At 40.4% G+C, this 23266-nt stretch overlaps 2 protein-coding genes across 4 annotated transcripts in view; one reads left to right on the plus strand and one right to left on the minus strand.

Annotated features, from left to right (window-relative positions):
• The window catches only part of LOC139414455 (N-terminal EF-hand calcium binding protein 3), a 45862-nt gene extending 25812 nt beyond the window's left edge, over positions 1-20050 (minus strand). The window contains exons 1-3 of the mRNA XM_071162367.1: positions 19887-20050; positions 9850-9874; positions 1767-1875 (exon numbers count right to left, since the gene is read on the minus strand). Of these exons, the coding sequence (XP_071018468.1) occupies positions 1767-1875; positions 9850-9874; positions 19887-20003 (251 nt within the window). The 5' untranslated portion in view covers positions 20004-20050. The remainder of the gene's footprint in view (positions 1-1766; positions 1876-9849; positions 9875-19886) is intronic.
• A 2531-nt stretch (positions 20051-22581) lies between these two features.
• LOC139413849 (E3 ubiquitin-protein ligase Itchy-like) overlaps positions 22582-23266 on the plus strand; it is a 32137-nt gene continuing 31452 nt past the window's right edge. For 2 of the 3 annotated variants that reach the window (XM_071161660.1, XM_071161662.1), the window contains exon 1: positions 22582-22704. The gene's annotated coding sequence lies outside the window, so the exon portion shown is untranslated. Of the gene's footprint in view, positions 22705-22906; positions 22996-23266 lie in introns of those variants that run through there. The other variant, XM_071161661.1, reaches the window with a different exon arrangement.

Here is a 23266-nt window from a genome sequence, read left to right on the forward strand (position 1 = left end):
TTTAGATCTTATCTGTCGGAAAGATATCAGTTTATCTCTGTGAATGGTTTGTCCTCTGACAAATCAACTGTAAATTTCGGTGTTTCCCAAGGTTCCGTTTTAGGACCACTATTGTTTTCACTATATATTTTACCTCTTGGGGATGTCATTCGAAAACATAATGTTAACTTTCACTGCTATGCGGATGACTCACAGCTGTACATTTCAATGAAACATGGTGAAGCCCAAAAATTGCCCTCGCTAGAAGCATGTGTTTCAGACATAAGGAAGTGGATGGCTGCAAACTTTCTACTTTTAAACTCGGACAAAACAGAGATGCTTGTTCTAGATCCCAAGAAACAAAGAGATCTTCTGTTGAATCTGACAATTAATCTTGCTTGCTGTTTGGGGTTTTAGGCTGGGTTTCTGTACAGCACTTTGAGATATCAGCTGATGTACGAAGGGCTATATAAATCAATTTGAATTTGAACCCCTCTCTGGAAATGCAATTTCCTTGTTAATTGGAGCCAACATTGTTGAACAATATTTGAACTATTCAAGTCAGAATTCTCTAGGCTGAAATGGATGGCTGGGCAGAAACGACCGCCTAAAAGACAACCACTTAACATGTTGTCATTAGTATTAGCCTAATATATGCACCTCTAAAAGCATCTTCCCTGCTGGCATTTGCTAGCCTTTTATTGGCTTGTCTTGGACTGCCAAATTAAGAGCAAAAGTAAACCTGGTTAATGACTTGTGTAATTGGAATGTGCAACCTGCATTGCACCTATTACCTTCCGCTGTAATTTATCATTGTTGATGCTAAAATCTGCCCTTTTGAAAGCTGCGATGCTCTTTGTCACTTCAAGGGAATTAGCTTGTAGCTGCTAATGTGTTTTCACTAGAAGAGTAACACTGATCTTCACTGTGGCAGGAAGATGTCCTTGGCATTCCAGCTGTGTGTTCATTAACATAAGCATTAACATAATCCCAAAATTGAACAGAATGTTCAGAAGTATTCATTACTTTGAGAGAAGTCTGGGAGAATCCTGGCCTGCGGCGTTTGCGAGGAGTGCTCTGTGTGTGTTTCTCTATTTGTTCAGCTAAACTGCAGGGACTTTGAAGGACAAGCTAATCTCCATAACAAGGGCTTGGACTTTAAATGTTATAATGTGAAATTGTTCACGTTGGGGGAGCAAGTTGTTAAGTGCTCAATGAATCTACATTTCCATTCTGCCAAAGGCAATCAAGTCAACAGGCTTAAACAATGAAACGTTAAACTTTTGCCACTTCAGGAGAGAAAGGCTTTTAAAGGGGAAGTTCAGGATTTATAACTTGATATTAGGTGGTTCCTCACCCTAAAAGTACTCTGTAGGCCAGGAGAAACTGTAATTCATGGTTCAGTTTTCTTTAAAAAAACTGTCTCTGTTGTTGTTGCTATTTTACACTGATGCTCAACAGTCTTTTACATGTTGTCATTACCAAGTGAGGGATTTATTTTATTGCAAAAAAAGGATTGTAAGTGCCGTGTGAAGTATAACACAGCATAAAAAAAATCTGATGTGGTCTATGCATGGTAAATTACACATAAATCGTACTGATTCTGATTATCCACCATCTACTCTGTTGTTGCTTAGTTCTGCAAAACACTTGGTCGAGCATACAAGGAGTCTGCATGTTCAGACATTGTAAATGTGCCTGTGCTGTGTTCCTTTAATCTAATCAATGTTACAAACCATGTTAGAAACCATGTTAGAAACCATGCATGTTGCAGAGAGGGAACATACTTATTCTGCCTTCCGTCTATGGAGTAGAAGAGCTCCTGCAACTCCTCAGTGGTGAGAATCCCGTCGGCAAAATAAGCATTGAACTCATCAAACGACAGTTTTCCGTCATCTGAAAAGACAACACCACAGTTTACTGTGCATCCTTGACTGAGACACATGGCCAAAAGGAAATCAAACCAGGGTTTAAATAGTATTTGCGGTCTTTCAAATACTTGACTGTTTAATGGACCTGCCTTGAGAGCCAGATGGTTTGGGTTTCCATTGGTTGCATACATGCAAGCTCAATCAAGAGCAGCTTAAAGTATTTGATATAAAACAAATACTATTTGAACCCAGGTCTGGAAGAAATAGAACTGGCCTACATCATAGCTTCAAATGCTTTGTACCAAATGGCAACCAGTCATATGGGCGGGCACTGGTCAAAAGTAGTGCACTATAGAGAGAATAGGGTGCCATTTGGGACGCATTCGATGACTTTGCTAAATACAACCACAAGTGGCAGTTGTTGATGTTTGTTACATTTTGTACTAAGCACTAGCATAAGGCACAGGAAGAGCTCAGTGCCCTTAGTTGCCTTAGTGCCCTTAGTTGTCTGATTTGTGACAAACATGTTCCTGGTGTCAATCTGTCGCTTGGCAGGAGAACTAGACAGACAAACGTTGGAGCCAGCAGCCGGTTAGCCAGACCTGGCGTGCTGAAGGACAGAAGGAAGTCATCAGCAGATTTATAACACTTTGGTTATGTCCCAAATGGCACCCGGTTCCCTATATAGTGCACTACTTTTGACCAGGGCCTATAAAGCTCTGGTCAAAAGTAGTGCACCATATAGGGAATAGGGTGCCACTTGTGACTCAAAATTTGAAAGGGCAAACCATACCCAAACCATAGAAGTCAGAATCATTCTGTGTCTATGATCCAAACAATCAAAAAGAAGTGTCAGAGCAGCTTTCCAGCAAACTGCCCAAATAATCAGGCCAATCTGGCCAAATTGCACACGACAAGGTAACAATGAATATAATTCAATATGCCAGAAGTTCCAGACAGTTGATTCGCCTCATTTCAAGGGCAAATTTGAGGACCATCTGTTTGGCTAGGATCTGTCTCAGACCTCATCATGGCTGTTCTGAATTTGTAATGCGCTGGCTGGGAGGATGATGCAAGGCCTTTACCGCGACCTCCTTTCACCTGAAATAGCTAACGACGACCCAACCAAACGGCTAATACACTTATACAAGCTGCATCAAACAGATCCAAAGACATCGCTTACAACTTCGTTGTGGTAATAGGAAGAGGGACATTTTTACATAATGAAAAGGTTCTTTGTTCAAAGCGGTCCTATCTGATGCAGTCAGTGGCTTTGTGCAGATCAGCAGAAAGAAGAACAGGCTAAGGGTTATAATACGAAGTAGATATGCAGGAAATATGGTACAACATTGTGATGCTTGATCTAGAAAACAATAGGAGGCTGTCTGTCTGCACTCTTTTATAGTTATTTTTTTCAAAATGTCAGCCACAGGTGGCTAGGTTTCAAAAACAGGATCAAATAATAGGAAACACACTTAATCTAGTACATGTTGTTCCAGTAAGTGTTGTTCCAGTACATGTTGTTCCAGTTCCAGTACATGATGATCTAGTAGATGTTGTTCTAGTAAATGTTGTTGCAGTACATGTTGTTCTAGGAGATGTTGTTCTAGGAGATGTTGTTCCAGTACATGTTGTTCCAGTACATGTTGTTCTAGGAGATGTTGTTCCAGTACGTGTTGTTCCAGTAGATGTTGTTCCAGTAGATGTTGTTCCAGATCCAGTACATGGTGTTCTAGTAGATGTTGTTCTAGGAGATGTTGTTCTAGTACATGTTGTTCTAGTACATGTTGTTGCAGTAAATGTTGTTGCAGTACATGTTGTTGCAGTACATGTTGTTGCAGTACATGTTGTTGCAGTACATGTTGTTGCAGTACATGTTGTTCCAGTACATGTTGTTCCAGTACATGTTGTTCTAGTAAATGTTGTTCCAGTACATGATGTTCTAGGAGATGTTGTTCCAGTACATGATGTTCTAGGAATGTTGTTCCAGTACATGTTGTTCTAGTAAATGTTGTTCCAGTACATGATGGTCTGGGAGATGTTGTTCAAGTAGATGTTGTTCAAGTAGATGTTTTTCTAGGAGATGTTGTTCCAGTACATGATGTTCTAGTAGATGTTGTTCCAGTACATGATGTTCTATGAGAGGTTGTTCCAGTACATGTTGTTCCAGTACATGTTGTTCCAGTACATGTTGTTCAAGGAGATGTTGTTCCAGTACATGTTGTTCCAGTACATGTTGTTCCAGTACATGTTGTTCCAGTACAGGTTGTTCCAGTACATGTTGTTCCAGTACATGTTGTTCCAGTAGATGTTGTTCAAGTAGATGTTGTTCAAGTAGATGTTGTTCAAGTAGATGTTGTTCAAGTAGATGTTGTTCCAGTACATGATGTTCAAGTAGATGTTGTTCAAATAGATGTTGTTCTAGGAGATGTTGTTCCAGTACATGTTATTCTAGGACATATTGTTCTAGGAGATGTTGTTCTAGGAGAGCTTGTTCTCGTACATGTTGTTGTAGATAATATACAGTGGGGCAAAAAAGTATTTAGTCAGCCACCAATTGTGCAAGTTCCCTCACTTAAAAATATGAGAGAGGCCTGTAATTGTCATCATAGGTACACTTCAACTATGACAGACAAAATGAGGGAAAAAAATCCAGAAAATCACATTGTAGGATTTTTAATGAATTTATTTGCAAATTATGGTGGAAAATAAGTATTTGGTCACCTACAAACAAGCAAGATTTCTGGCTCTCACAGACCTGTAACTTCTTCTTTAAGAGGCTCTTCTGTCCTCCACTCATTACCTGTATTAATGGCACCTGTTTGAACTTGTTATCAGTATAAAAGACACCTGTCCACAACCTCAAACAGTCACAATCCAAACTCCACTATGAACTCCAAAATGATCACAAGAACGGTGAGCAAAAATCCCAGAACCACACGGGGGGACCTAGTGAATGACCTGCAGAGAGCTGGGACCAAAGTAACCAAGCCTACCATCAGTAACACACTACACCGCCAGGGACTCAAATCCTGCAGTGCCAGACGTGTCCCCCTGCTTAAGCCAGTACATGTCCAGGCACGTCTGAAGTTTGCTAGAGAGCATTTGGATGATCCAGAAGAAGATTGGGAGAATGTCATATGGTCAGATGAAACCAAAATATAACTTTTTGGTAAAAACTCAACTCGTCGTGTTTGGAGGACAAAGAATGCTGAGTTGCATCCAAAGAACATCATACTTACTGTGAAGCATGGGGGTGGAAACATCATGCTTCGGGGCTGTTTTTCTGCAAAGGGACCAGGACGACTGATCCGTGTAAAGGAAAGAATGAATGGGGCCATGTATCGTGAGATTTTGAGTGAAAACCTCCTTCCATCAGCAAGGGCATTAAAGATGAAACGTGGCTGGGTCTTTCAGCATGACAATGATCCCAAACACACCGCCCGGGCAACGAAGGAGTGGCTTCGTAAGAAACATTTCAAGGTCCTGGAGTGGCCTAGCCAGTCTCCAGATCTCAACCCCATAGAAAATCTTTGGAGGGAGTTGAAAGTCCGTGTTGCCCAGCAACAGCCCCAAAACATCACTGCTCTAGAGGAGATCTCCATGGAGGAATGGGCCAAAATACCAGCAACAGTGTGTGAAAACCTTGTGAAGACTTACAGAAAACGTTTGACCTCTGTCATTGCCAACAAAGGGTATATAACAAAGTATTGAGATAAACTTTTGTTATTGACCAAATACCTATTTTCCATCATAATTTGCAAATAAATTCATTAAAAAAATCCTACAATGTGATTTTCTGGATTTTTTTTCTCATTTTGTCTGTCATAGTTGAAGTGTACCTATGATGAAAATTACAGGCCTCTCTCATCTTTTTAAGTGGGGGAACTTGCATAATTGGTGGCTGACTAAATACTTTTTTGCCCCACTGTACATGTGCCTTCATCATCTGACTCTGACCTTCTTTCATTTCGATGAGGGGATTGGAGACCTCCCAGGTTTCGCTGTCAAAGCCACCAGATTTGATGCCTTGCTCTTTGGCAGCCTAATGGTGACTACTGGGAGCTTGTTCACTTCTCTGACAGTTCTGAGTTAAAATGGCTTACTAAAATGTGTTGCTCCTCTAGGTCGTTCCAGGACGACCTAGAGGAGCATATTATTGCCATACCTACGGCTTATTTCATCCATTATTACTGATGTGTCAGAATGAAGGAAAAGCGATTGAGTCGCCTGTTGTGGGATGAAAGTCCTCAATAGGAATGTACCTTACTTGACAGAAGAAGACAGCAATCCCTTGTGACTGGATCTGTAGATCATTGCCTTATCTTTCACTGTATAATGCAGTTCATACTCTCTTACTCTGACTTGGCACCATTTCAACTTTCATTATATTTAATTATATCAGTGATACAGGAACTAACACAAGGCCTTTGGAACATTGTGTAACACTCATTGTAAGATGATAATATTACACCTGTCATGGCTTGATTGTGCTTAAATTAACAGTGCCCTGCTTGTCAATTTATGAAACCTACAGTATACATGATGACCTGACCACGGTTAGGAAAACCTCCTGGCCCTAAATATGGTTAGGAAAAAAATCCTGTTCCTACATAAGCTATGATTTAACCGTCCTGTCATTTTAGCCTCCAGCTAAATCAGGGAGTGACTCAAGCTCCATCTTAGTCAGAACGATGCCTATCAAGCCTGGCCACTCTCCTCCTCTCGCTACTTTCCAACGGCCATACATTCACCCTCCCTCCAATCTGCCCTGTCAGATTACATCAACAGATGCCCACAAAGCGTGCACAACAACAGTACCAGTAAGCCTCGCTGAAAGTCTGTCAACTGTGGAAAGAGAGAGGAAAGAGACAAAGAAAGAGGGGGATAAGAGAGAGGGAGCGAAAGGGAGAGAAACTGTAGAATGGAGCGAGAGAGAGGAAGAAGGAAGGAAGGGGAGAGAGCGAGAGAGAGAAGGGGAGAGAAACAGATACAGAGATTGAGTTGAGGTTAGCATCTGGTGGACTGTTGAATCTGGCCAAAGTAATAAGATGTCATTTTGCAGAGCAGGAACATGTGGCATAGCAGAGAAGTAGCTTTCGAATAATATTGTCCTGACTCATTCCTCCCACCATTCAATTTACTCATATCTAATTATATTGCATTATTGCTATGCTTGGAGATGTGAGGGAAAGTCTTCATAAGGACATCCAGATTGACGTGTTGTTGTAATTTTATTGACGAAAAGACATCAATCGAATAGGCGGATGACAGCTATTAGTTGACACAGCTGATTGTGTTATGTAATAAAACCTATGGGAGACATACAGTCAACGCTTCGGGTGTGAAGTTTCCCCTACGTACTGATCTAGGAGCAGCTTCCCCACCCCAATCCTAAAATGTTAAAACAGACACAATGTTAAAACAGCGACTAGGTGTAACCTCAGCATACTCCTACAGACAACAGTCTTCAAGGCCAAGCAGAGAGCGCCACTGTTGCAGAGTCCATAAGACATTCATCCTCTGACAGTGAGAAATAATGATACATTTCGACGACACTCACTCGAACAGAAATCTCCACCCTGCACAGCCAGAAGAGGACTTGCCACCCCTCGAGCCTGGTTCCTTTCTAGGTTTCTTCCTTGGTTCCTGCCTTCTAGGGAGTATTTCCTAGCCACTGTGCTTCTGCATCTGCATTGCTTTCCCTTTTGGGTTTTATGCTGGGTTTCTGTATAGCACTGTGACAACTGCTGGTGTAAAAAGGACGTTATAAAACAAATGTTATTAATTGATTGAATATTCGGCATTCTGAGTGAAATGTATGTGTGACGAACAAATTATTTAAGCAGTGGACTAAATGTGCACTCAAACATACTAACAAATGAAAATATATTTTATATTTGAGATTCTTCAAAGTAGCCACCCTTTGCCTTGATGACAGCTTGGCACTCTTGGCATTCTCTCAACCAGCTTCATGAGGTAGTCACCTGGAATGCATTTCAATTAACAGGTGTACCTTGTTAAAAGTTAAATAGTGGAATTTCTTTCCTTCTTAATGCGTTTGAGTCAATCAGTTGTGTTGTGACAAAGTAGGGGTGGTATACAGAAGATAACCCTATTTGGTAAAAGACCAAGTCCATATTATGGCAAGAACAGCTCAAATAAGCAAAGAGAAACAACAGTCCATTATTACTTTAAGACATGAAGGCCACTCAATCTGGAAAATGTCAAGAACTTGTGCAGTTGCAAAAACCATCAAGCGCTATAATGAAACTGGCTCTCATGAGGACCACCACAGGAAAGGAAGACCTACCTCTGTTGCAGAGGATACGTTCATTAGAGTTACCAGCCTCAGAAATTGCAGCCCAAATAAATGCTTCACATAGTTCAAGTAACAGACACATCTCAACATCAACTGTTCAGAGAAGACTGCGTAAATCAGGCCTTCATGGTCGAATTGCTGCAAAGAAACCAGTACAAAAGGGCAGCAATATGAAGAAGAGATGTGCAAGGGCCAAGAAACACGAGCAATGGACATTAGACTGGTGGAAATCTGTCTTTTGGTCTGATGAGTCCAAATTTGAGATTTTTGGTTCGAACCGCAGTGTCTTTGTGAGACACAGAGTAGGTGAGCTGATGATCTCCGCATGTGTGGTTTCCACAGTGAAGCATAGAGGAGGAGGTGTGATGGTGTGGGGGTGCTTTGCTGGTGACACCGTCAGTGATTTATTTAGAATTCAAGGCAAACTTAACCAGCATGGCTACCACAGCATTCTGCAGTGATACACCATCCCATCTGGTTTGCACTTAGTCCCCCTATCATTTGTTTTTCAACCTCCAGGCTGTAAGGGCTATTTGACCAATAAGGAGAGTGATGAGCGCTGCATCAGATGACCTGGCCTCCACAATCACCCGACCTCAACCCAATTGAGATGGTTTGGGATGAGTTGGACCACAGAGTGAAGGAAATGTATCCAACAAGTGCTCAGCATATGCGGGAACTCCTTCAAGACAGTTGGAAAAGCTGGTTGAGAGAATGCCAAAAATGCCAATGCTGTCATCAAGGTATAATATAAAATATATTTTGATTTGTTTAACACTTTTTTGGTTACTAGATGATTCCATGTGTTATTTCATAGTTTTGATGTCTTCACTATTATTCTACAATGCAGAAAATAGTAAAAATAAAGAAAAAGCCTTTTGACTGTCCAAACTTTTGACTGGTTAACCAATATTCATTGCCCATATACTACAGTTAATACTGCAGCATCAATATATTCAATAGCATCCCAGACCAAACGATCAAGTTTCAAAACATATTGAAGAAGGTTTGAGGGGGGGACCTTGAACCTTCTTTTCCATATGGCTGAGAAGGAGGTTAGGAGATAGGATGTGAGGAATTGTCGAAAGACAAATTGAGATAGAGCCCAGAAGTTTTTTCCCTGATCATGTGACCTGGCCAGGAAACACTCCTGTGTTATGAATGGATTAGCTGTGATTGGACTAGCTTTGATTGGATTACCAGTAATTGTTCACCAATCAGTATATCATGGAGAGAAGTTGGCTCTACATATGAAATCCAACCCTTTATTCAAATGCCATCATGAGAATAGACTTCCATTCCAATTGATTGGTTTCTGTACCAACTCAACAGAATGTCTGATAGTAAGCTACTGTAGCCTACATTGTTTCCAAGACACATTTTCTGCAGTCAAAGCAATATTCCTCCTCCTTGCCAGGGTTTTAATTGGGCGAGGAAAGTGGGACGCACTGAAGTGTGAAGAGAGAAAAGCCTCACTTGAGGCTCACTTGTTTCCTTCATGCGAGTCATTTGGCTCTTTGATTGAACAAAACATAACAACAACTGCATATTCCCCCATAAATGGTATCCTGTGTGAGGACGATACTTTAGAAATGGAATAGGGTGAATGAGAAAATGACAAATTCACATGAGACAAAATGAATCATCACTTGACAAGTAGAGTTGTTGTATACTCACCATTCTTGTCAGCACGACGGAACATCTGAAATTAAAAGGGAAACATTTTAGGTAGAGCTTTTAACAAAGTGTCACAATAGGCTTTCTCTAAAAGCTATTTCAAATCAGGGTAATTCATCAAAAAGACAGTTCCCAGGAGCTCTGGTCATCTTTTATGCCCATAGAGCATTTCATAGGCAGGCTATTCCAATCCTTTTTGAATGAGGTACCATAACAAGGAAACAAGCATACAGAGAAAGGTGTACATCCACTTGTCTGGACATTTAGTCATACTCATAGGATTACCTTGTGAACAAATCAAAACTAACTCAATCTATTACATTTGGCAAGCAATTGCTCATCCTCAAACTGATTTCTCCATCACTTGGGATAAGTGAAGACTAATGGCCTTAGACATCAGGGGCTGTGTCCACAAAGAGCCTCAGAGTAGACAAGTGCTAAGAGTAGAGACATTCTACTCCTATGGGTAGAAATAAAAGCTATGCATGAAGCCATTTTAGGCATAATAGTCACACCTTGTCGACAGACACTTAGAACACCTCGTGAGCTGTCCTAACCAGTTAAGAGTTAACAGCAAGTGACTTGATAATTTTTTTTAAGTCAGTGGTTCCTGCGCCACTGTTGCAGGAGAACTTTCCTGAAATGCAGGACATTTAAAACGTGTAGTGTATTTGAGGTTTAAAAAGGCTTCTGAAGTTTGTAATTTCCACTCTGACATTTCCGACTTGTGTCAAATGTGTCAACCCCTACAAAAATGTCCATGAACTATAATCCACATAATAATTCACATTTCCAAACTGGCTCAAATTAAGATGCGACATCTGTACATGCAACAGTTTCTCTTGCGCTTTTGACAATGATTTCACATGAGGCCTGATTTCACATGATATGCCCAAATAGCCATGCTTATAACCACTGGGCTACTGGGCTACTACTAAATAATCACATATTTTTCTTTCAATTACTTAATTAACCTATATCATGCTACTTCAAGTTATTGATTTGGAGCAAAATATGACGTTGTAAAAAAAATAAAAAAGAGCCTAAATTGGATATGCCTATAAAAATTGGTCAATTGAAGGCATTTGGAGGTTCATGTTAACTTTAATTGTTTTCGATGAAAATGATAGACCTTTCAAACATTTAATGCAACATTATTGGCAAGTGACTTGATGCTTCCTGTGCCAAAGCGATTTAGAGTTCTTAAACGGGAGTGACGAGTGTGTTGATATAATGGTATTCAAAATATATCCACTTTTTCCAACCATCAGAATTGGTAAAAAAAAAATTAAAAATAAAAGTTATTCATGCCAACATATTAGGCACATTAATTACAATTTGGCAAAGCGATCATGTCAGGTGAAAATTAGGCAATAATTAATAGTAGGCAAAGTGATCATATCAGGTGAAAATTTGATCAAACATTTTACCATTGCAACATTTGATGTACAGTCACATTCCCTGCGTTTGTCTGAAGTGTGCAGTAGAGGTCAAAGCTGGCAAAGCCTCCTCGCTATTGGTTATTCCCCATAATTTGCAACAATGTCAATGAGCGTCATAATTATCTTTTCTTTGCGTTACCTGAAATTGTCGCGATTACCAGCTAAGATAAACTTTTATGAATTGATTTTACATCTGGCTGAGAGTTTGAGTTTTAGCAGTGTCTTAGCATGAACCTAAAACCTACTCTGAGCTGGGAGTTTTCGTAGTATTAAAACAGGTTTTAATAGGATTCCTAGGACCTCTTCTGAGATGCATTGTGGACTATCCCCTTTCAGAAGTCAACAAGCTCAGGATTTTCAACTATGCCACCTGCTGTCAATGTCTATTTGTAACGTATAAAGCCCCATACCAGTTGACCGTGTCAAATAGTATGAACAATAATCAAACACTCATTTGTTCTACTTTGGACGGATGTCTGATCATATTGGCGCTGGAGGTGATGGCTACCGTTACAAAACCAATTGTGCTATTTTGTGTGTTTTTTCGCATTGTAACTTATTTTGTACATAATGTTGCTGCTACCATCTCTTATGACCAAAAATAGGTTCTGGATGTCAAAACAGCGATGACTCACCTCGAACTAGACAAAGACTTTTTCTTTAATGAGTCTGATGCGAAGGATATACCGTTTCTCCTATGTCAGGCCCAAATCCGCGACATTCGCATGATGAAAAGACAAAAGATACAGGGGGCTGAGATCCGGGTGCTTTGTGAGAACTCGTTAGCGAGTGGATAACCCATCCGTTCTATTAGCCAACATGCAATCACTGAAAAATAAAGTGGATGAGATCCGTTCGAGACTATCCTACCAACGGGACATAAAAACTGTAATATCTTATGTTTCACAGCGTCGTGGAAGTTGGTAGGGTTTTCCGTGCATCGGCAGGACAGAACAGCTACGTCGGGTATGTGAGATTTTTTACTTTTAAGTATTTTCTTAAACCTGCATTGTTGGTTAAAACCTCTTAAGGATCGGACGCCTTTTTTTCAATTTTCACATAAAATGCATATTCTTGATACCATTTGAAAGGAAACACTTTGAAGTTTGTGGAAATGTGGAATTAATGTAGGAAAACATAAGACATTAGGTATCTGGTTAGGATCTGGTAAAAGATAATACAAAGAAAAAAAGCATGTTTTTTTGTTCCATCATCTTTGAAATGCAAATGAAAGGCCATTTATCTGACTTAGGACTCTAGGTGCAATTTATATTATGGCCACTAGATGGCAGCAGTATATGTGCAAAGTGTTAGACTGATCCAATGAACCATTGCATTTCTGTTCAAAATGTTGTATCAAGTCTGCCCAAATATGACTAACTGGTCTATATATACACATTTTCAAGTACATAATGGTGCACTCTCCTCAAAAAATAGCATGGTATGTTTTCACTGTAATAGCTACTGTAAATTGGACAGTGCAGTTATATTAACAAGAATCTAAGCTTTCTGCCCACAGAAGATTTGTCTATATCCTGGGAAATGTTCTTGTTACTTACAACTATAAACTATCAAAATAAAGGAAGTCGTACACACCAAATATAATCTCCCAGCAATTTAATGGGTATTTACCAACGTTTCGGCATCACTGTTCCTTCCTTAGTTACAACGTCATACTAATCACATTAGCGCACATTTGCTCAACCATCCCGAAGTTGGGACACCGTTCTGTGGAGATCTTTAAGAGTTATTAAGGACTTGTAAGTAAGCATTTCCTGGTTCACCTGTTGTATTCGGCGCATTTGACAAATTAAATTTGGCTTGATTAGATTTGACTGGCCGATAAGTTGTACTCGTGTTTACTATGATCTAAATACATTCCCATTATTCATTTTGCTTGTCTGATTGAAAGATGACACAAGGAATTGGGATCTGAAGACATATTTTTTACACTTCAATGAAAACTTGATAGTGAAAGGAACACGTGTATATTGTCGTCAGCTGAAATGCGCTTTCCTGTCTACTACCTCAGGATTGAAAGAACATGTATGAAGGAAGCCTATTAAATATAACTGGCCGCACACATTCTCCTATCTGTCTAAACATGATCTACTTGGCATTTGCTCCTAGACAGCTCTGAGATTGTCTAAGTTGCACGGCCCAGTATTTTACTCCAGTGTTCTCAGAGGATAATGCATCATTTACAATGTGCAGATAAAGGTCAGCCTTGCTTCCCAGAGCGTCTCTGTTTCAGATGGCATGTCAGCAGGTGTTAAGCCAGTAAGAACCGTGTGTCCTTTTGACACAGTTTTCTATAAGGAGAAGGAGACCGGCCTCAGGTTGGGAGGAGGAGACCGGCATCAGGTCAGACCTCAGGTTGAAAGAGTCTAAATAGGTGCCCAAGTGACTTGAGGATGATCTCCTTCACCGTAAGTGACTGAGGATAATCACCTTCACTGTCTCATATGTCATGAAGAAGACATCAACCTTCAGATGAGAAATCTTTTGAAGCGTCATCCTTCTCCATCTACTTCTGCTTAATTTAAGCAGTTGAGATCTGAGAGTGTATCCTACTGTGTTCAGATTGGAGTTTAGACCGTGATTATGTCTGGCCTGCAGTGTCGTGTTCAGATTGGAGTTTAGACCGTGATTATGTCTGGCCTGCAGCGTTGTGTTCAGATAACAAATAATAATTTCATTATGCACAGCTTCACACTCCCATGAATTTCAATTGCTATCATAGACTGTGACTTTTGTATGTTGCCAAGGGAAAAATACAGTATATGCCAGCATATCTTGAAACGATTTAGCTTGTTACTGTAATACTTCATATTGTAGCTCGCTTCGCCACTTATAAACCTTGGCTTCGTTACAGGCTAACATTTTCTAATGCCATATAAGATGACACATTTCCAAGGGCAAAATATCTCAGAACGATTTAGACTTGTAATATATTCATATCAGCTCACCCACGTATCAACCTAATTAATTAGCCAAACATTCTCTCACGCTGTTTGGGTTGTTTATCTCTCGAGGGTGATAGAAAATCTATTTCCCATTCACTAAGTTCATCTGTATGTATTGTCAGGTAGGACTCAGGAGTGCACGCATCTCGATAAATCTATCTTCTGAGCTGCAATTTAAACAAGGAGATGATGGCAAAGGTAATAGATTTTTATCTATCTGCATGTATTATTCTCCCTGAGGTTAGTGCATTGCTGCTGTCACATAAATAAGATATGATCCACGATGAACCGATCCCAACTCACTGTGATGAAACAAAGAAACTAACAAGGAATCCAATAAAAACTAGACGTTAGAAACCTCAGAACGTCAGTGTGTTACAGTATATCAATGAGATATCCACAAATGAACAGATGCTGACTCACTGTAATGATCATGACACAAACAAATAAAACCAACCAACCAAAAAAACAACAAACCAACAACAACATCCAACCAACAATGCAGTACAACCGACACAATAGAAGCCACGAGCTTCAGTGTGTTAGTACTCAAGGTTACTCTACAAGCCGATGTCAACAGAAGTCTTTCAAGGGAGCTTTTCCATAATTGCTTCAAATCTCAGCTTGCGTCAAGCTCTGCAGAAACAGCTTTTCACAATCAAACCAACAAGGGATGCATGATTGTCAGACAATAGAAACCACTATGATGCTTCAGTTTGTTAGTATTTAAAGGGATACTTTGGGATGTTAGCAGTCTTCCTAGGGAGCTTCTGCATAATTGCTTCAAATCTCTGATTGCATCAAGCTCTGCCTGAAACAGCTTTTCGTGCATGCCTACAGTAGGTACAAAGGGATTGTCAGAGTTGTTGACACTCAACGGAAGCAGTGATCCTTCAAAAACAACATATATACAGTGCATTCGGAAAGTATTCAGACCCCTTCCCTTTTTGCACATTTCGTTACGTTACAGCCTTATTCTAAAATTGATTAAATAAAATTTGTCATCAATCTACACACAATACCCCATAATGGCAAAGCGAAAAACTGTTTTTTATAAATATCTACAGATTTATAAAAAATGTCAAACTGAAATACAGTTGAAGTCAGAAGTTTACATACACTTAGGTTTGAGTCATTAAAACTTGTTTTTCAACCACCCCACACATTTCTTGTTAACAAACTATAGTTTTGGCAAGTCATTTTTCCAACAATTGTTTACAGACAGATTATTTCACTTATAATTGACTGTATCACAATTCCAGTAGGTCAGAAGTTTATATACAGTCAACTTAATGTATCTTTAAACAGCTTGGAAAATTCCAGAAAATGATGTCATGGCTTTAGAAGCTTCTGACAGGCTAATTTACATAATTTGAGTTAATTGAAGGTGTACCTGTGGATGTATTACAAGGCCTACCTTCAAACTCAAAGGAAATCAGCCAAGACCTCAGAAAAAAAAAACGTAGACCTCCACAAGTCTGGTTCATCCTTGGGAGCAATTTCTAAACGCCTGAAGGTACCACGTTCATCTGTACAAACGATAGTACGCAAGTATAAACTATAAACACCATGGGACCACGCAGCTGTCATACCGCTCAGGAAGGAGACGTGTCCTGTTTCCTAGAGATGAACGTACTTTGGTGCGAAAAGTACAACTCAATCCCAGAACAGCAGCAAATGACCTTGTGAAGATGCTGGAGGAAACAGGTAAAAAAGTATCTATATCCACAGTAAAACAAGTCCAAAAATCGACATAAACTGAAAGGCCGCTCAGCAAGGAAGAAGCCACTGCTCCAAAACCGCCATAAAAAAGCCAGACTACGGTTTGCAACTGCACATGGGGACAAAGCTTTTACTTTTTGGACAAATGTCCTCTGGTCTGATGAAACAAAAAAATAACTGTTTGGCCATATTGACCATTGTCATGTTTGGAAGAAAAATGGGGATGCTTGCAAGCCGAAGAACACCATCCCAACCTTGAAGCACGGGGGGTGGCAGCATCATGTTGTGGGGGTGCTTTGCTACAGGAGGGACTGGTGCACTTCACAAAATAGATGGCATCATGAGGCAGGAAAATTATGTGGATATATTGAAGCAACATCTCAAGACATCAGTCAGGAAGTTAAAGCTTGATCGCACATGGGTCCTCCAAATGGAAAAATGGACCCCAAGCATACTTCCAACGTTGTGGCAAAATGGCTTAAGGATAACAAAGTCAAGGTATTGGAGTGGCCATCACAAAGCCCTGACCTTAATCCCATAGAACTGAAAAAGCATGTGTGAGCAAGGAGGCCTACAAACCTGACTCAGTTACACCAGCTCTGTCAGGAGGAATGGACCAAAATTCACCCAACGTATTGTGGGAAGCTTGTGGAAGGCTAACTGAAACATTTGACCCAAGTTAAACAATTTAAAGGCAACGCTACCAAATTCTAATTGAGTGTATGTAAACTTCTGACCCACTGGGAATGTGATGAAAGAAATAAAAGCTGAACTAAATCATTCTCGCTACTATTATTCTGACATTTCTCATTCTTAAAATAAAGTGGTGATCCTAACTGACATAAGACAGGGGATTTTTACTGGGATTAAATGTCAGGAATTGTGAAAAACTGAGTTTAAATGTATTTGGCTAAGGTGTATGTAAACTTCTGACTTCAACTGTCCTTTATTTACATAAGTATTCAGACCCTTTGCACCTGAGCTCAATTTCGAGTCTCATAGCACTCTGTTTCCATTGATCATCCTTGAGATGTTTCTACAACTTGATCGGAGTCTACCTGTGGTAAATTCAATTAATTTGGAAAGAACACAGTGGCTTCCATCATTCTTAAAGGGAATAAGTTTGGAACCACCAAGACTCTTCCTAGAGCTGACCGCCCAGCCAAACTGAGCAATCGGGGAATGGTCTTGGTCAAAGAGGTGACCAAGAACCTGATGGTCACTCTGACAGAGCTCCGGAGTTCGTCTGTGGAGATGTGAGAACCTTCCAGAAGGACAACCATCTCTGCAGCACTCCACCAATCAGGCCTTTATTGTAGAGTGGCCAGACGGAAGCAACTCCTCAGTAAAAGGCACATGACAGCCTGCTTGGAGTTTTACAAACGGCACCTAAAGGACTCTCACGAGCATGAGAAACAATATTCTCTGGTCTGATGAAACCAAGATTGAACTCTTTGGTCAGAATGCCAAGCATCACATCTGGAGGAAACCTGGCACCATCCCTACAGTGAAGCATGGTGGTGGCAGAATTATGCTGTGGGGATGTTTTTCAGCGGCATGGGCTGGGAAACTAGTCAGGATCGAGGGAAAGATGAAAGGAGCAAAGTGCAGAGAGATCCTTGATGAAAACCTCCTCCAGAGTGCTCAAGACCTCAGACTGGGGGCGAAGGTTCACTTTCCAACAGGACAACGATCCTAAGCACACAGCCAAGACAACGCAGGAGTGACTTCGTGACAAGTCTCTGAATGTCCTTGAGTGGCCCAGCCAGAGCCCGGACTTGAACCCGATCGATCGAGAGACCTGAACATTTCTGTGCAGTGACGCTCCCCATCCAACTTGACAGAGCTTGATAGGATCTGCAGAGAAGAATGGAAGAAACTCCCCAAATACAGGTGTACCAAACTTGTAGCCTCATTCCGAAGAAGTCTTAAAGCTGTAATCGCTGCCAAAGGTGCTTCAACAATATACTGAGTAAAGGGTCTGAATTCTTATGTGATATCAGTTTTTATTTTTAATACATTTGTAAAAAAATTCTAAAGTCCTGTTTTTGCTTTGTCATTATGAGGTATTGTGTGTAGATTGTATATCCTGATGTGTAACTGTCGATTTTCCCCCCCATCACTAATGACAACCAACCTGGGTGTGATGGGTAGGGACTTGAGAATTGGGTTAGCTTGCAGGTTTCTGTAGCAACGCACTGTACAGTACACACTGGTAGTGATGGGTGGGTTGACTCATAACCCGCAGTCCCCGCGGTTATATCCGCAGCGCGGGTGGGTTTAGGGTCATGAAATACTGTGTGGATGAAGGGTGGGTGGAGGGTGGGTTGATCGATCCATGGAGGCAAAAAGGACAATGTCAGAGATTAATTCAATAAGAGAAAAGCTGCAAAATGGAGAGTTAAGTGTAGGTAGGGACAGAAAAGTAGCCTAAGATTTGGGAGTTTTGGCGAAGGGGTAAAAGAGGATGATAGCAGTGCCGGCTTTGTTGTGTGACGATTGCGAGGTGCAAATTTGACAGTCACAAGAAGAGGAGTTCAAATAGGCCCATGGCACGTCAGGGAACTGTAGCCTACTGTTCAGATGGGTTAAATGGAAACTGAAATCTGGACACCAAATGTAGTCCTATAACCTCTCACATAGCCTTAATATTAACTCCTGCAGAATTAAGCAGTTATTGCAGTGAAATGATAGGCCTACACCAAATGTAGGCAACATTTTGACACAGGAACAGGAGTGGAGAAATATGATTTATTTCTTTCAGTATCTTGAGAGAATGTGAATGTGCAGTTAGAGACCGACTGTAGAGGTGGTTTTATCAGCATCATAAAAACTGATAGTATTTCAACCACATAAAATATGCACCCAAGCCCAACTGAAAGCTTAGAAACACGTTGGGTCGTTTTCACAGCTTTTTATTTCCTTACAACCGGGTCAAACTGATGTCTGTTGAACATTTCCAGTTTTTTATCCCCGGTTCCTAAAGAAGCACCTTTGATTGAAGCATTCGTTCTATCAATTTATGACATTATTCTGTTGAGCAAGGGTTTATTTAGTATTCTAGGTCAGGACCCGAGTTTGGGAAATGCTGTTCTAGGGCAACATATATTGACAGAAGCGAAGCTGCAAGTATATAATTATAGACAAGTTGACTAACAAATAGCTTACCAAAATGTTGGAAATTACAGTATAAGCAGAAACACATCTAAATCAGGCAACAACACAAAATCCTGCACCCCCCCCCCCCCCCCGTCAAAAAATTGTCTCTGACTGTAGCCTTCAGCTGATTTTCTATATTAGCGGTTTAGGGTCTGGGGTGGGCCTCAGGTTTTCCCTTTATCACATATAGTCGGGGGTTGCGGATGGGTTATTAGCAAATGCAGGTGCGGGTGCCTGAACAAACAGCTGACCCGCGTACCACTAGTATCTCTGCAGCAAAGTACTGTACTGTACACACTGGCCTCAAGTCTTTTCTGTCCTACCACAGGGTGTGTGTGTGTGTGTTCGGGGGAAGGGGGGGGGGGGGGGGGTCCCCACAGCAGTCCCAAAATCACTCCAGCTGAGAAGGCTTAATTTATCATGCAGAGGCAGCAGCTGTACCTCCCCCTATATCCCTCAAACACACAGTCTCTCTCTCTCTCTCACACACACACACACACACACACACACACACACACACACACACAGTTAAATTATTCCCAATAGTTGTTATGCATGCTTACAATATTGCTCTGTATTGTGTATGTGAAATGAGCAACTATACATATTTAGCTACCTTCTTCCTAAATATAGATGCTTGTAGCCTAAATGAATATACACCATTCAAAGGTAAATAAATAATTTCAATTTCTTGATAGATCCGCGCACTGCTATCAGAAACAATCAGCGCGAAGACGAGATTACTTACATCTTTGAAAATTGGAAGTCCATTAACGTGGCTACGCAGTGGCTGCTGCTGAGCGCGAAGGTGCTTCTGTTTTGCCGACTGAAGGCACATGGTGATCATCTCCGTGCACGCCAACATCTCTGAATATTTTGGAAGATGTTGTATAGCCAACTTGTACACACCTGCTTCTTTTAATAGCTCGAAAATGCCGTTTTTTTGGGGGGGGGGGGGGGGGGTTCAAAAGTGTCGCCCTGTGCTGTCAAACCGAACCAACCGTGCTCCAACAGTGATGTCGCTCTGCAACTTTCTGCGGTAGGTAACCCACCTTCTCGAGAGCTGATTGGTCAGTGTCTTCGTTGAGCATCCCTCCTAGGCAAGAGAAGGAAAAAATACCAAGTGGCGCATTAACATCATTTTACAAGATACATCTTATAAAATAGTAGAATCAGGCGATATCAAACTAAATTAGAGAATACAATTGATAAACCTACAATGCAGATGTTGGATGGGATTACAATTAGGACTACTTCTACATATAGGTTACATTTATTTAAATATGAATTGCATATTTCACCTCAAAACACAGATTTTCTTGAAAATGAAGGGAATGCATGTACATTTATTTCACTTCCCCTTATAAAGGTGTATCAGCAATGTATTGTGCCTGACATTGCCATCTGCTGGTGATGATAGACTATGCCCACTGAACAATGAGCCAGATATTTCACCGGACGTAAAAATGTAAGCATCCGGTTGACATTTCCACTCACTACCAAATTTGGTGATAAGAGGAAGCCCGATGGCCGAGAGTATAAAATGGAGCGAGAAGGATTTTGGTCAACATTATGCAAATGTTCTCTTTGATTAATTATTTGTTTTACCATTATTTAACTATGTAAATCAGTTATGAAAAAATTATTATATACAATGACAGCCTACTAGGAAACAGTGGGTTAACTGCCTTGCTCAGGGGCAGAACGACAGATTTGATCCAGCAACCTTAATCTCAATACAGTTTTCTGTTACCCAAAACTAAAATATGTTACAAACAAAGTGGAGAAAGTTTTGCAGATGTTACACTTGGCCAAAGTAAAAAAATGTAATGAATTCAGGGGGTAGCCCCAACCTGGACTCAAACCCAGGTCAAGTAACTTTCTAGCCAACACCTCAACTGCTACACCAAGAGGTCCGAACCTCTTGACAAGGTCACTAGGTGTTAGGTTAAAGGTAGCTACATAACAATGGGGAGATAAAAGAGAAAAAAGTGTTTAATATAGATAACAGTGAATACTGTTAAACTTTAATAAAGTAACATTGGTGATTAAGCTCAACACATAGCCTACATTCTTAGTACAATTGATCACCAAACAATTATCTTCAAGACAGCCCTTAAAATGGTTGCTCTCACACAAATACACTTGCACAGCAAACACTTCACAAACTCGGCACTGGACTTTTGGTGACAAAAGCTATTTTATACATTTTACATGTTCACCCCTAGTCCCAGGGGAAACACTAACTAAAACTATGGTCTGTGCCCTGTCACTCACTCACACACTTTTTAAAATCTCCCACAACATTTTGTTTCAATGTATCAAAATATTTTTGGGTATTTATATTTTGGGAGAGAATCTCACATTTCTTGAAATGATTGGTGCTCGAGAGCATCACAACCTTGATGTATCATGGGTAAATTGTGACTGACTAATCGACAAAAATATTGTATAGTTATTTAGGGTGCAAGATCTGTAGATCATTCAGTCCCAACTCTCCTTTAAAGTCGGCTGCGATGTCGAACGGCCCCTTACATAAAATGCAATAGAGCAGGCCAGCTTGTACTCCTAAAACCCTGAAATAAATGACCATAGGAGTTTGGAATTAACGCCGAAAATAAGGTCTGAGGTGAACACAGGCTTAGGAGATCTTATACGTTTTTGTTCTATGAGATAATAGCAGTCAGTTAACATTACCTTTATGAATTATGAAGGCTTTATCGTTTGTTTTTATTATTACAAAAACATCTTACAAATTCTGAAAGTGTAGTTAGCTGATGAAGATAATCTCATAGAACAAAACGTATAAGCTCTCATAAGCCTGTGTTTACCACATACCTTATTTTCGGCGTTTATCTAAAAACATGACAAAAACACCATTAATTTTATTCATGGGCATTGTCCAGCGGAGTAAGTGCCTACAAAAAGACGCCATTACTATTCCTGTCTATATACTTGGCCTACTACGTCAAAGATATTTATAACTGACCCAAGATAGTTAACCTGTGTCGTTTACAGTGGAAGCAAATTAAGCATTGTGGGGAAAACAGGCCAAGCACAAGCTAGCGAGATCCCATTGGCTCGTTGAATTATGTATTTGCACATTATCATTATCTGTGAAGTTCGCATGTGCAGAAACTCAATTCGACGTTGCACTCCAAACAACGCAATTGTTTTAAACTTTGGCAAAGTGTCATGTCTATAAAACGTAGTGCACTGTGCATTGAGATCAGATGTTTCATAGATGAGAAAATTAGCAGAATGTTGGCCCAGTATCACCTAGTTCCATCCTCAGTTTATCAGTACTCGCGACAAGACTTCCTCTCAGTACCATATTTGGTGATGAGAAAACGTTCTAAACGGAACCTTCCGTTTTATAGCAACCGTGACGAATATGGGTTTACCACTTCTGTCGTTAGTCACATGACACGGTCAGGAAGAAATTCAGACCGAGTGGTACTTGTCATACAGCTTTTGTAGTTTTTCTGAGACGTTGTTTACCATCCATATTCCTTGGTCGGCGTAAGAAGGACATTTACAGAAACATTTGCTGCCCTCTGATATGGGTAAGATGTAATCCAATCGTTTTATATGGAGGAATTGTCGATTTTCAAAGATATCCGTAGATGGTTAGATAGATGAGCTAGCTAACGTTAGCTACCCTAAGTGACATCGATATTCAAAGCGAGCAAACCTGTGCAAACCTTCACGACACATCCTACTGACCAAGTAGTTAATTATTAACATAGTTATGCACATCAAGAGTGTAGTTAACTAGTGATTGTTTTATGTTGTGAAGCTAACAGCTAGATGGCTACCAGAGTTGTTATAGCTAGCTGCTATGTGGATTTAGCTAGGTAAGTTACTAGCTTGTTGTTTGGCCTCCTTTCAGGGTCCTGGGATTGTTATTGAAATCTTCCCTGTCAATTTTCTCTTGCCATTTCCCTTTTATGTCGCTCCCTTTCCACGTAGAAGTAATTTATAAATTGTGTTAGCTACCGTTTATGATTTTTGAAAGTATTGAAAGAATAGCTAGCTACGTACAGGGCAGCTAGGTAGCTAAAATACTTTTACTACTTAACGTAGATAGCTAACATTAGCTAGCTAGCAAAATACAACCATATTAGA

This window comes from Oncorhynchus clarkii, chromosome 7 (assembly GCF_045791955.1).
Source record: "Oncorhynchus clarkii lewisi isolate Uvic-CL-2024 chromosome 7, UVic_Ocla_1.0, whole genome shotgun sequence".
Taxonomy (NCBI): domain Eukaryota; kingdom Metazoa; phylum Chordata; class Actinopteri; order Salmoniformes; family Salmonidae; genus Oncorhynchus; species Oncorhynchus clarkii.